Source organism: Arachis ipaensis, chromosome B10, assembly GCF_059453495.1.
Source record: "Arachis ipaensis isolate K30076 ecotype BB chromosome B10, ASM5945349v1, whole genome shotgun sequence".
Lineage (NCBI taxonomy): Eukaryota > Viridiplantae > Streptophyta > Magnoliopsida > Fabales > Fabaceae > Arachis > Arachis ipaensis.
Window position 1 is genome coordinate 149360529 of NC_142435.1, and position 14513 is coordinate 149375041.

Sequence of the window (14513 nt, forward strand, 5' to 3'; positions counted from 1 at the left end):
TTAGTTTTGGATGACTCTTTTTTTTTGTATATTTTTTCTTAGGATTTGGATGATTCTTTATCTTATATTTTATTATTTTTATTTTTTTTAAAATTTAGACGTTTTTTTTAGAAAGAGAAATTAGGATTTGCTTGATAAATAGTAAAAAGTAAATTAGAGTAAGAAGAGGTAATTAATAATCATTAATTTTGTATCTTTTAAAAATTAAAATTTAAATAATCATCAATTAATGACAATTAATGAGTATAGAATGCAGTTTAAAAATGTTTGTTGGCTATACCTATGTTGGTTCCCTAGCGAAATTCTAAAAATAATGAGCCATATGATAGGAATTTGGAAAACTAACTAAAAAATTGAAAAGTGAGACATGCATGCTTTGGAACAAGTAAATAACACTGCACAAGAAAAATAATTGCCCGACAATCCAAAAAAAAAAAAAAATTAAGTGTGTGTAATTTAAAGAGCATGAATAATAAAAACCTTATTTTGTTCTTTTTCAATTTTTTGGTCTAAATTAAGTATGAAATTTAAGAATTATGTTTGAAATCTAGCATCGAAAGTCCCTCTTTATTTAATAGGTTTATTGGATTAAGAAAATGATATGTTTCCTCGTTACTGATACCACATGTCATTATCACTTCAAAAATTATTTCTAATGCAAGTTTTAATTTTAAAAGAGTTTAATTATCGTACAGATCAAAAGTAAAACCTAAAAAAATATTTCATTAAAATTATAAAAATCAAGAATTATGTACGAAATTTAAGCACATTCAAAAAATCTTATTTAGATTTTTATCATTTATAAATTAAAAAATAAAAATAGAAAAAAAGTGGGACTCATTATAAAATTTAGGCTTATTCTTTTTCAATTAGTTGTCTAAATTAAATATTTTTTAGAAATTGTACCTAAAATCTATGCGCATATTATGAACCTTATTTTTTATTTACGATTTGGAGAATTTCTTTTATTAGTTTTGGATGATTTTTTGTTATGTTTTATATGTTTTTCCTTTAGGATTTGGATTATTCTTTTTTTTTGTGTTTTGTATGTTTTTTTTTTAGGATTTGGATGATTTTTTATCTTATATTTTATTTTTTTTATTTTTTTTAGAATTTAGATATTTTTTTTGAAAGAAAAATTAGGATTTGCTTGATAAATAGCAAAAAGTAAATTAGAATAAGAAGAGGTAATTAATAATCATTAATTTTGTATCTTTTAAAAATTAAAATTTAAATAATCATGAATTAATGACAATTAATGAGTATAGAATGCAGTTCAAAAATGTTTGTTGGCTATATCCGTGTTGGTTCTCTAGCGAAATTCTAAAAATAATGAGCCATATGATGAGAATTTGGGAACTAACTAAAAAATTGAAAAGTGAGACATGCATGCTTTGGAACAAGTAAATAACACTGCACAAGAAAAATAATTGACCGACAATCCCAAAAAAAGAATTAAGTGTGTGTAATTTAAAGAGCATGAATAATAGAAATCTTATTTTGTTCTTTTTCAATTTTTTGGTCTAAATTAAGTGTGGAATTTAAATATTATGTTTGAAATCTAGCATAGAAAGACACTCTTTATTTAATAGGTTTATTAGACTAATAAAATGATATGGGTTCTCGTTACTAATATCATATATCATTATCACTTTAAAAATAATTTCTAATGCAACTTTTAATTTTAAAAGAGTTTAGTTACTGTAAATGTCAAAAGTAAAATCTAAAAAATATTTCATTAAAATTATAGAACTCAAGAATTATGTATGAAATTTAGGCACATTCAAAAAATCTTATTTAAATTAGAAAATAGAAATAGAAAAAAAAGTGGGAGTCATTATAAAATTTAGACACATAACAAAGAATCTTATTTTATTTTTTTTCAATAATTTGTCTATATTAAATATTTTTCAGAAATTGTACCTAAAATCTATGCACATATTAGGAATTTTATTTTTTTATTTATGATTTGGAGAATTTTTTTATTAGTTTTGGATGATTGTTATCTTATGTTTTGTATGTTTTTCTTTAGGATTTGGATGATTCTTTTTTATTAGTTTTGAATGATTCTTTTTTTTTTTTGTATTTTGTATATTTTTTTCTTAGAATTTGGATGATTCTTTATCTTATATTTTATTATTTTTAATTTTTTTTAGAATTGGGACGTTTTTTTTAGAAAGAAAAATTAGGATTTGCTCGATAAATAGTAAAAAGTAAATTAGAGTAAGAAGAAGTAATTAATAATCATTAATTTTGTATCTTTTAAAATTAAAATTTAAATAATCATCAATTAATGATAATTAATGAGTATAGAATGCAGTTCAAAAATGTTTGTTGGCTATACCCGTGTTGGTTTTCTAGCAGAGTGGTAAAAATAATGAGCCATATGATGAGAATCTGGAAACTAACAAAAAAATTGAAAAGTGAGACATGCATGCTTTGGAATAAGTAAATAACACTACACAAAAAAAAATAATTGACCAACAATCCAAAAAAAAAAAAAATTAAGTGTGTGTAATTTAAAGAGTATGAATAATAGAAATCTTATTTTTTTCTTTTTTAATTTTTTGTTTTAAATTAAGTGTGGAATTTAAATATTATGTTTGAAATCTAGCATAGAAAGATCCTCTTTATTTAATATGTTTATTAGATTAAGAAAATGATATGATTTTTCGTTACTGATACCACATGTCATTATCACTTCAAAAATTATTTCTAATGTAAGTTTTAATTTTAAAAGAGTTTAGTTACTCTACAGGTCAAAAGTAAAACCTAAAAAATATTTCATTAAAATTATAGAACTCAAGAATTATGTATGAAATTTAGGCACATTCAAAAAATCTTATTTAGATTTTTATCATTTATAAATTAGAAAATAGAAATAGAAAAAAAAGTGGGACTCATTATAAAATGTAGGCACATAACAAGGAATCTTATTTTATTCTTTTTTAATTATTTGTCTAAATTAAATATTTTTCAGAAATTGTACCTAAAATCTATGCGCATATTAGGAATCTTATTTTTTTTTTAAGATTTGGAGAATTTTTTATTAGTTTTGGATGATTTTTTTCTTATGTTTTGTTTGTTTTTTCCTTTAGGATTTGGATGATTCTTTTTTATTAGTTTTGGATAATTTTTTTTTTATATTTTTGTATGTTTTTTTCTTAGGATTTGGATGATTCTTTATCTTATATTTTATTATTTTTATTATTTTTAGAATTTGGACTTTTTTTTAGAAAGAGAAATTAGGATTTGCTCGATAAATAGTAAAAAGTAAATTAGAGTAAGAAGAGGTAATTAATAATCATTAATTTTGTATCTTTTAAAAATTAAAATTTAAATAATCATCAATTAATGGCAATTAATGAGTATAGAATGCAGTTCAAAAATATTTGTTGGCTATATCCGTGTTGGTTCCCTAGCGGAATTGTAAAAATAATGAGCCATAAGATGGAAATCTGGGAAACTAACTAAAAAATTAAAAAGTGAGACATGCATGTTTTGAAACAAAAAAATAACACTGCACAAAAAAAATAATTGACCGACAATCTCAAGAAAGAAATTAAGTGTGTGTAATTTAAAGAGCATGAATACTAGAAACCTTATTTTGTTCTTTTTCAATTTTTTGGTCTAAATTAAGTGTAAAATTTAAAAATTATGTTTGAAATCTAGCATAGAAAGACCCTCTTTATTTAATAGGTTTATTGGATTAAGAAAATGATATGGTTTTTCGTTACTGATACCACATGTCATTATCACTTTAAAAATTATTTCTAATGCAAGTTTTAATTTTAAAAGAGTTTAGTTACTGTACATATCAAAAGTAAAACCTAAAAAATATTTCATTAAAACTATAGAACTCAAGAATCATGTATGAAATTTAGGCACATTTAAAAAATCTTATTTAAATTTTTATCATTTATAAATTAAAAAATAGAAATAGAAAAAATGTGAGACTCATTATAAAATTTAGGCACATAACAAAGAATCTTATTTTATTCTTTTTCAATTATTTGTCTAAATTAAATGTTTTTCAAAAATTGTACCTAAAATCTATGCGCATATTAGGAACCTTATTTTGTTCTTTTTCAATTTTTTGGTCTAAAAAAAGTGTAAAATTTAAAAATTATGTCTGAAATTTAGCGCAGAAAGACCCCTTTATTTAATAGGTTTAGTGGATTAAGGAAATGATATAGTTTCTCGTTATATCAGTATCACTTCAAATCCAATGCAAGTTTTAATTTTAAATGAGTTTAGTTACTGTACAGATCAAAAGTGAAACGTACAAAATATTTCATTAAGATTATGGAACTCAAAAATTACGTATGAAATTTAGGTATATTCAAAAAATTTTATTTTGATTTTTATCATTTATAAATTAAAAAGTAGAAATAAAAAAAAAGTGGGACTCATTATAAAATTTAGACACATAATAAAAAATTTTATTTTATTCTTTTTAAATTATTTGTCTAAATTAAATATTTTCAAAAAATTGTGCTTGAAATCTATGCGCATATTAGCAACCTTATTTTGTTCTTTTTCAAATTTTTTTTGTCAATATTAAATGTGAAATTTAGAAATTATGTCTAAAATCTAGTGCATGAAAAACTCTCTTTATTTAATAGGTTTAATAAATTTTAAAAATGATATAGTTTCTCGTTACTAATACCACATATCAGTATCATTTTAAAAATAATTTCTAATATAAGTTTTAATTTTTTAAATGAGTTTAGTTAATTTACAAGTCAAAAGTGATACCTAAAAAGCATTTTCTTAAAATTATAGAGCTCAAGGAATTATATATGAAATTTGGGCACATTTAATGAATCTTATTTTATTTTTTATTATTTATTATTTAAAAGGTAGAAATAGAAAAAATAGTGAAACTTAGTATAAAATTTGGGTATATAACAAGAAACGTTATTTTATTCTTTTTCAATTGTTTGTCTAAATTAAATGTTTTCAAAAAATTGTGCATGAAATTTATGCGTATATTGGAAACTTTATTTTGTTCTTTTTTAATTTTTTTGTCTAAATTAAATGTGAAATTTAAAAATTATATCTGAAATTTAACGCATAGAAAGACCCCTTTGTTTAATAGGTTTAATAGATTAAAAAATAATATCTCGTTCCTGATACCACTTGTCACTATTACTTAAAAAATAATTTTCAATACAAGTTTTAATTTTAAATGAGTTTAGTTACTGTATAAATCGAAAGTGATGCCTGAAAATTTTTTCATTAAAAATTATGAAAATCAAGAATTATATATAAAATTTAGACATATTTAAAGAATTTTATTCTAATTTTTATCATTTATTACTTAAAAAGTAAAAATAGAAAAAAAAGTGGAACTCAATATAAAATTTAGGTACATAATAAAGCACCTTATTTTATTTTTTTTTTAATTTTTTGTCTAAATTAAATCTTTTCCGGAAATTATGAGTGAAATGTATGTATGCGCATACTAGGAACCTTTTTTTGTTCTTTTTTAAATTTTTTTTGTCTAAATTAAATATAAAATTTAAAAATTATGTCTGAAATCTAATGCATAGAAATTTTTTTTATATTTAATAGGTTTAATAAATTAAGAAAATGATATGGTTTCTCGTACCACATATCAGCATTAGTTCAAATATGATTTTCAATATAAATTTTAATTTTAAATGAGTTTAGTTATTGTACTGGTTAAAAGTGATACCTAAAAAATATTTCATTAATATTATAAAAATCAAGAATTATATATGAAATTTAGTTACATTCCAAGAATCTTATTTTAATTTTTATCATTTATTACTTAAAGATAGAAATAGAAAAAAAGTGGGACTCAAAATAAAATTTAGGTACATAACAAGGAACTTTTTTTGTCTAAATTAAATATTTTAAAAAATTATGTCTGAAATCTATGGGCATACTAAGAACCTTATTTTGTTCTTTTTCATTTTTTTTATTTAAATTAAATGTGAAATTTAGAAATTATGTCTGAAATCTAGTGCATAAAAAGACCCCTTTTATTTAATAGGTTTAATGGATTAAGAAAAAGTTTAATTACTCTATTGGTCCTTATAGTTTCGCAAAATTTTCAGTTAGGTTTCTATATTTTTTTTCCTTTTAATTGGATCTCTACACCAATTTTTTAATTACTGCTAAGAGGGACCTAATTGAAAAAAAAATGGTGTAGGGACCCAAATAAAAGAAAAAAAAGTGTAAGGACCCAAGTAAAAAAAAAGTGTAAGGACTCAATTAAAAGGAAAAAAAAAGTATAGGAACCTAATTAAATTTCACGAAACTATAGGAACCGACAGAGTAATTAAAACTTAAGAAAATGATATGGTTTCTTGCCACTGATACCACATATCAGTATCACTTCAAAAATGATCTCTAATGCAAGTTTTAATTTTAAATTAGTTTAGTTACCGTACACGTAAAAAATGATACTTAAAAAATATTTTATTAAAATTATGAAACTCAAGAATTATGTATGAAATTTAGACACATTTAAAGAATCTTATTTTAATTTTTATTATTTATTACTTAAAAGATAAAAAAAAAAGTGAGGCTCAATTAAAATTTAGGCACATACATAAGAGGAACCTTATTTCATTTTTTTATTTTTTTGTCTAAATTAAATATTTTTCATAAATTATGCCTGATATTAATACGCGTAAAGAAAACTTTATTTTGTTTTTTTTATATGTTGTCTTTTTATTAGAGATATCCATGACTATGTTTTCTCTAACTTCCAAAGAAACAAGAATTCTCTTTCCACTATGATCCGTTTCTTTAAGATTGTTCTCAGAAAAAACCTTGATGATGAATATCTAGTGAGAATTTTCTTTCCTTCACCCTTCCTATCATCTTTTTTTTTCTTACCAGCATACTATGCTCCTCAATATTTATGCTTTTTAGTTTTGAATTTTTGATTGTTAGTTAGTTAGAGTAGTAACTGAATCAACAAAGCTGCTGTTAGGGAAGGATAATTCTTAGAAGGTTGTTAAGAGGTTGAGTGATACAAATAGAGTGAGTGGAAACTTATCTGAAAAGTTTCTATAGTGAAGCATAATAATAGTGAAACTTATCTGGCCAATGTTGTGTTATGATTGAGTTTTGATAAGTATGGTTACCAACAACAGTTCAGTAGGAAATATGGTGGTGATATGCAAAATCCAGTGCAACTCCAACCTCCAGATGGCACTGAATGGAGAATAGATTGGACTAATCATGATGGTGAGATTCTGTTTGAAAACGGTTGGAAAGAGTTTGCTACATTTTACACTTTGGAGAATGGTCATTCTAACATCAAAGTACACATATTCGACATGAGTGCCCTCGAAATTGATTATCCTTCCAATGGCCGAATCGGTGATGACAACTCGATGAACCGCCAGCGCGAAGGGGCCGAGGCCGGCCAAAGAAAACAGTGATAGCAGAACCAAAGCAATCATGTTCTTCTACAAGCCGGAGATGTTTGTATCTTTGAGCTCATTAACAGACAAGGTCCAGATCTTAAGGTTCATTTTCGTCAAAGCCATGATTAGCGAATGGCTTTGCTTACTTGTGTTGCAGATCAATGGTGTATGTTCAGGGATCAAGAGTTGTAACACTGAGTCATAGTTTTCATCATACTAAATGGTTCCATTGCAGTGTTATCTCCTTACTACCATAACTAGAAATATATAAGTGATCCATGCAGAAACAACACATGTAGAATTATATATTGTTGGTAGTATAAGATGTTATTTGGACAAAGTACCTAATCAAAAGTTGCCCGACTACTTATTTTCAAAGCAATTTATGGTTTGGATCCTATTTCACTCATTCTCCCTCATTTATTATACTTGTCACTTTTTAGAAACTTACTAACTATTTGCAGAGTTGCAGTAATTACATAAAAAATTCCAATGTAAATAACTTTTAATGAGTGTATAATTTTTTTTAATTCATTGTATTGGACTAATTGGTAAATTGTTACAAGTTTATTATTTCATATTTAAACAAACATAAAATAAAAGTTAATTTTGCTTACTTTATGTAAGATATAGGTATGAATATGTCCATAAATTCTGTCAAATTTGTTGAGAATATGTTCCATTACAATACACAATCTTGTGTATGAAATAAGATCCACAGGTACTTTTCTAATTTCTGATTTGTAGTGAGAACAACACTGCAACAATTAAGTGTGAAATGTGAAGAAAAACATGAATCCATGTCACAACTCTTAATGACTAACATAAATAAGCATTCATGACTAACATTCAAGTTTGATTTTAACAAAGTGGAGTGACACATTTCTTAACCAAATTTCTTGATACAAGAACTCCAGATACTCTAAAGATTGCCTAATTAAGCATCCTGATACTCTAAAGATTGTCTAATTAAGCATCCCTTCGAAAAATATGAGCATCAAGTTCTGCACCTTCTCTGTAAACAAGCTCAAAGATACAAATATCTCCAGCTTTCAGGTTATTGACAAAATGGCAATTTTCTGAGTTGGATAATAGTTCAATGTTACAGGCCACTGTTTCGTAACAGAATATTTGCATGACATGAAATGTTTCTGACAGAGACAAATGTGTCAACTTACTGGTGAAGATCCAGATAGTTGAGTTTGCCTTATCTTGGTTATGAAAGAGGGATTCTTTGACTTGAACTTCTTTGCTTTTTGAACAACTTTACATGTACACCATAAAAAATTTGCATAGAAGTTACTTGTAGCTAAGTTCAAGCTTCAAACAACACAGTAATTTTTATTCATTTGAACGAAATTTAAACACAGACAAAGAACAATAAGATACTTATTGCATAGTTACATGAAATGCAATACGTTCTGGTATGGTATGCAATATGCATACGCTACCTATCTGGTGAATTTGTAACTATGATTTATGCATTTTAGCCACAAAAGCAATACATTAGAAACTACAAAAATAAAAGGATGAAATGATCATGAAATTACATACTATCAGGATCAACACTGGCACTTTAAATTGTTGGCATCTTAAGACCTGTCTCTTCAGATTGACTAGCTTCTTCAATTTTGCAACACTGCATCCAGTTTTGTTTATCAGGGCCCTTCTCTACATCTCCAGTTTTGACAGAACTCCGCAATGTATTACTTGTAGAAGGAGATGATACTTCTACTGCTGCTTTCAATTTTTTCCTCGGCCGGCCTCGGCCTCTTCGTGGCAGTTCATTCTCAACCTTAACCATGTTGGCATCATCAATGTGGTCCTTGGAAGGATAGTCTATTTCAGGGCACCTAGTTTTGGCAGAACTTGTGAACATTTTACTTGTACAAGCAGATGGTGTCTTTGGTGCAGCTTTCTCTGTTTTTCTCGGTCGGCCTCGGCCTCTTCTTGAAGGATAGTCTGTTTCAGGGCACCGTTTCACTGCTCTAGTCTTGGCAGAACTTGTGAACATTTTGCTTGTAGAAGGAGATGCTGTGTTTGCTGCTGCTTTCTCTGTTTTCCTCGGCCGGCCTCGGCCTCTTCGCGGCGGTTCATTCTCAACCTTAACCATGTTGTCATCACCAATGTGGTCCTTGGAAGGATAGTTTCTTTCAGGGCAGCATTTCACTACTTTAGTGTTGGCAGAACTTGTGAACATTTTACTTGTGGAAGGAGATGGTGTCTTTCGTGCTGCTTTCTTTGTTTTCCTCGGCCAGCCTCGTGGCGGCAGTTCATTCAAGATCTCAATCGAATCATCATCGCTGATGTGATCCACGGAAGGATAGTCTATTTCAAGGCAAGTCTTGTCAAAAATGTGTACTTCAATGTTAGAAGTTTGATTGTACTCAAACCACAGCAAATGGCCATGATCCAAAGAGTAATATGAAGCAAATTCTTTCCAACCATTTTCAAATTGAATCGCACCATCAGACTCAGACCAATCCATCTTCCATGCAGTGCCATCTGGAAGCTTCAGATACACTGGATTTGGAACACCGCGACCATATTTCATACTGAACGTTATTGGTATCATCTGCAATTCAAATGAAAGTATGAAACTAGTCTTAGTAATAAGCATAAATGAAAAAAAAAACCTTACAAGGGAAAAATCACAAAGAGAAATGCATGCATTAAATAATATTATAAGTAAAGAGGATATGAAGTGAAGAAAATGCTTACAAGCTTTCCATCTTCAAGGCTATGTCTGAGAACAATTTTGAAGAAACGGATCACAGAGGAAGCCATGGATGTGGTGGTGGATGGTCTCTACTCTCATGAAAGTATATAAGCACGTACTTATATACTTTCATAGGGGATTAAAATTCTAGTGGTAGTTAAAAATGGTTTTATCCTTAATGTATCAATAAGGCTCTTAAATCTGGAAAAGAATAAAAAATTATTTTAAAAGAATTCTTAACCTCTCCAATTTTTATAAATTTTATTTGATAAATAAAAAAAAGTTTCTCTCAAAATAGAAAGCACAAATTTTGTACATTAGTATTCTAACAAAAAAAAAAAAAATCCTACAAATATTGGAATTATAATAGACATAAAATTAATTATAATTATTTTATATTTTATTTATCTTCAATCTTTTTTATGATATACTATTTTAATGCGTTCATAGATTCATAGGCAAATTACAATTTTGAATCAAATCCATGAAAAATTCTGCCTCACTTTTTTATCCTTATACCAAACACAACCTTATCTTTTACTTTGAGAAGATAACAATGCAATCATGAAGTGGCAGCAAAACAAAAAATAAAATTAAAACACTTAGTTCATACATATAAAACTGGTCCACAACAGAAAGGATTGGATACAGTACAAGTTTGATTCAACAGAAAAAAAAAGATAATACATTCTTCACGAAATTAACCTTACTTAAAAATTAAGAGTTCTTAGTTCCTGAAGTTATAAAACATTGGCCTAGCACTGGGCTCTACAGATATGAACATCAAACAGATCTTTTTTATTGATGAGCTCAAAAACACAAACATCTCCAGCTTCTAATTTACTTGCTCTGGCAAAAGAGCTCCAACCAGCCGAAATAAAGCTGTTTTTCGATGACGGATTGTAGATAATCGTAGCAGGCCACAACTCCTTTTCGAACTGTAATTTTACATCCTGTTGATTCTTTTTAAAATACTTTCTGTAAAAGATAGCTGATAAGTTCTGCATCACATTCCATTTTGAATCACCATGGTCAAAAATAATTATAAACTAAAAAATTTGTGAAACTAAGTATAAACTAGCACCCAGAAGTTTGCATGGCATATTATGTTTTGTCATGGATAAAATGTATCGAAATAAACTTACAGGCCTTGATCTCCTTGGATCACTGTCTTTTATCTTGACCATGAAAGAGGGATTTTGTGAGTTGAGCTCCTTAGCTTCTTTCGGGAGCTGAATCACACGAGTCACTGGTTTGGAAAGTGATTCTGATACATAAAAGAATTGTAAAAAAATTAGCATGAATTTTACTTGTGAAGAGTTTTGGATACAAGTATATCTATAGGGTTGGAGACAACAAAAATTTTAGCATAAGATTAGTTTATATAACAAATTGTGGTTACATTAAGGACCAAATACATAGTCACTGCATTCATACTGCATTCTTAGCAAAACTAACAATAGTTTCCTTAAGATTGAAATTCTGCTGCTATAAATGTTTCAAGGAAGGGAAGAATTAGAAATTTGTAAAATGTACTCCAAATCAAACACGGGGTCAATTAATTTTTAATATAATTTTTTTAATGAGGATAATGCTAAATTCTATTCCATTTTTAAAGTTAATTATGTATTCAATGTTGTACTAATATCTTAATTTTTTACAGAATAACACCGCTTAAGAATCCTAAACAATTGCCTTACCGCGGCGTTGTCGACGACAAATGTGAACATCAAACACCGGATCCTTTCTATTGATGAGCTTAAACAAACAAACATCTCCGGCTTGTAATTTACTAGCTCGAGCAAAAAGGTTCCAACCAGCAGAGATAAAGGCAACACATGATGATGGCCTATAGATCAACTTAACAGGGAACAACTTCTTTCCAAACCTTATATTTGCATTTTGTGGATTATTTTCAAAATACTTTCTGAAGAATTTAGTTGAAAAGTACTGCAGCACATCATATTTATATCATCATGGTTAGAAATAAGACACAGTTTGAAAGAACGATAGCACATGGAAGTTCACATGATATATGTATTAACCTATACTTACACATGGTGCTCTCGTTTGAGACCGTTGCGTTATCTTGATGATGAAAGAGGGCTTTTCCCGCTTAAACTTCTTAGCTTCTTTCAGAGATTCAGGTCTTGCAGGACAGAGCCTAACAGAAGATTCAGAATCTTTTCTTCTTCTATTCCTTTTGCCTTGGACATAGGAAATAAAGAATCAGAAACTACCACTATAATGTACAAAAAGCAGTTACAAGTAACAACGGTTGAATCCACAAAAGAAAAGGATGATTCAATTATGAGACACGTACCATTAGAATCTTGATTGACAGACACTGGCACCTCATGGTTTTTCTCTTTGGATTTAATACCGTGTGAACTGAGGCTTCTTTCACCATCCCTAATTTGTGTGTCATTTTCCAACTGTCTACTTTTAGAAGCAGAAGACACTAGTGCTCTCATTTTTTTCTCCGGTTGGCCCCGGACTCCTCCTGGCAGTGGTTCATTCAATCTTTTCTTCTGCTGTTCCTCATTAAGTCTCATGTTTTGGGTGTTGGGACTGCTATCCACATCTCTAGTTTTTGATTCTTTTGGCCTTTTCACCGGCTGCTGGTCCCTGCGTGGCAACTGCTCTTTGATATGATCATTGGCAGGATACTCTATTTGGTGGCAACTCATGTCATGTATGCGTACTTCAATGTGAGAAGTTCCAATATTATACTCAAAGTATAATAAATGGCCATGATCAAGAGAGTAATATGCAACAAACTCTTTCCAACCCTTTTTAAACAAAATTACACCATCATGATTAGTCCAATAGACTTTCCATTCAGTACCATCTGGAGGCTTAAGATACAATGGGTTTGATAAGACAGAACCATATTGTCTAGTGAACTTTTTTGTCAACTTCTGCAACATTATGAACCTAATGTTAGCAACCGTAATAACAATAAGGTGACGCACATTAGCATGTCTTTCACCAAGATGTTGACATGTATTATGTTAAATAGTTTAGTCAAATATCTCGGCTATCATCTTCATATAATAATAACATTAAACTTCCAATTCATCCTTCACTAATAATTATAAATAGTGCAATAAAATAGTCCAAACATATTAGTCTTAAATTTTATATGTAGGTAAAGATTAACCTCTCACCTCTTTTAAAGGAAAAAATAATTTCAAATTTCGAAGGACTATTTTGCAGCATTATTTGCATAATTAGAGATTAGGAGTGAAATAAAAAAAATATTAAGGACGGGATTGTCCAACATAAAAATTGGTAGGGACCAAATCAGTAGTAACAAAATCAGAATTCATGAATAATGAAAAATGATGATGAATATGATAATTTTTCTAATCACCGCAATATGTCCTATAATATTTCATAATCTTGATTAGTGAAAGTGTTACCTAGATCATTTTTCATTAGTAATAATGTAGATTTAATTGTAATTAATTTTATAGTAAGAATACATACGGAGTACATAAAATGTAACCACCTAACAAATATGTTTATAGGTTTTCATTCCATTTTATGTATTTTTTATGTACATTTGCTACAAAATTAATTATAATTAAGTCTAAATTATTACAAATAGAAAATGATCTAGATAACAAGAAGAAAGAGCTTACTGTTACTATATTTGCAGCTAAGAAGTCATGCATGTGTGTTGTTCTATGAAAAAAGTGTTTATAAACGAGAAAAATCATATATAGAGGAATAAGGAGAGAAACTTTTTGTGAACACTATCTCAAAAAATAAACAGATTAAAAGAAAAAAGAGGGCATGGAGAAGACGAGAAAATGCTTACAAAGTTTCCATCTTGAAGAGCTTTTCTGAGAATAATCTTAAAGAAACTGGTCTCAGTAGAAGTAGAAGGAGAATGCTTGTTTTGTTGACGGCTAGAGGAAGCCATAGCAAACGAATGATGGATAGATTTGATTATTGTTGAGGCTCAGTCTCTCTCACCCGGTGCTGGTTAAATAACCTTATTTTGAGATAACAATTAAATTAAAAAAAAATAACAAATGAGTACTAAAATTAATTATATATTTTTAATTTATTTTTAATATAAATTTTATATTTTCATATGTATATATTATATATTTATAAATAATTTTAATATATATTTAATATAGTTTAATAAATTTAAAGGGAAGTTAGGGACCATTCCTTCGTAATTGATTGTAGAGTTATACAACGTTAGTTGATAACGGTGTTGTTAGAGAGACAATATAAAAAAGAGAAAATTCCACTTATCTCACCTCTTTTTAAAGATGTTGAAATAATATATTTTTTTATTCGTCATTTTTTTCTTTTCTAATCTTTAAAAGATCTCCTCTTTAATTCATTTAAAATTTTTTGTGTTA

General features: G+C 27.8%; 3 protein-coding genes across 3 annotated transcripts; 1 reads left to right on the forward strand and 2 right to left on the reverse strand.

The window, feature by feature from the left end:
- Positions 1–6770: 6770 nt before the first annotated feature.
- On the forward strand, positions 6771–7424 carry LOC148582064 (B3 domain-containing protein At3g18960-like). The gene is made up of 2 exons (XM_088495190.1): positions 6771–6824; positions 7134–7424. Exons 1-2 carry the CDS (start codon positions 6771–6773, stop codon positions 7422–7424), a joined length of 345 nt encoding a protein of 114 aa, XP_088351316.1.
- A 1299-nt stretch (positions 7425–8723) lies between these two features.
- LOC148582065 (uncharacterized) lies at positions 8724–10294 on the reverse strand. The gene is made up of 2 exons (XM_088486899.1): positions 10131–10294; positions 8724–9984 (listed from the first exon to the last, which is right to left on the reverse strand). The coding sequence occupies exons 1-2, from the start codon at positions 10194–10196 to the stop codon at positions 8986–8988; spliced, it is 1065 nt and encodes a 354-aa protein (XP_088343025.1). The 5' UTR covers positions 10197–10294; the 3' UTR covers positions 8724–8985.
- Positions 10295–10697: 403 nt separating this feature from the next.
- Positions 10698–14114, reverse strand: LOC107624356 (B3 domain-containing transcription factor VRN1). The gene is made up of 6 exons (XM_016326856.3): positions 13955–14114; positions 12452–13049; positions 12184–12335; positions 11829–12078; positions 11274–11395; positions 10698–11129 (listed from the first exon to the last, which is right to left on the reverse strand). The coding sequence occupies exons 1-6, from the start codon at positions 14057–14059 to the stop codon at positions 10884–10886; spliced, it is 1473 nt and encodes a 490-aa protein (XP_016182342.1). The 5' UTR covers positions 14060–14114; the 3' UTR covers positions 10698–10883.
- Positions 14115–14513: the final 399 nt, after the last annotated feature.

Bases quoted from the DNA above. Each gene is read 5' to 3' on its own strand.
- LOC148582064 (XM_088495190.1), top strand. From the start codon at position 6,771: ATGATCCGTTTCTTTAAGATTGTTCTCAGAAAAAACCTTGATGATGAA. The intron at 6,825-7,133 runs GTGAGAATTTTC...TACCAACAACAG, and splicing joins ACCTTGATGATGAATATCTA to TTCAGTAGGAAATATGGTGG.
- LOC148582065 (XM_088486899.1), bottom strand. From the start codon at position 10,196: ATGGCTTCCTCTGTGATCCGTTTCTTCAAAATTGTTCTCAGACATAGC. The intron at 9,985-10,130 runs GTAAGCATTTTC...TTTGAATTGCAG, and splicing joins GCCTTGAAGATGGAAAGCTT to ATGATACCAATAACGTTCAG.
- LOC107624356 (XM_016326856.3), bottom strand. From the start codon at position 14,059: ATGGCTTCCTCTAGCCGTCAACAAAACAAGCATTCTCCTTCTACTTCT. The intron at 13,050-13,954 runs GTAAGCATTTTC...ATAATGTTGCAG, and splicing joins CTCTTCAAGATGGAAACTTT to AAGTTGACAAAAAAGTTCAC. The intron at 11,130-11,273 runs GTAAGTTTATTT...AATGTGATGCAG, and splicing joins ATCCAAGGAGATCAAGGCCT to AACTTATCAGCTATCTTTTA.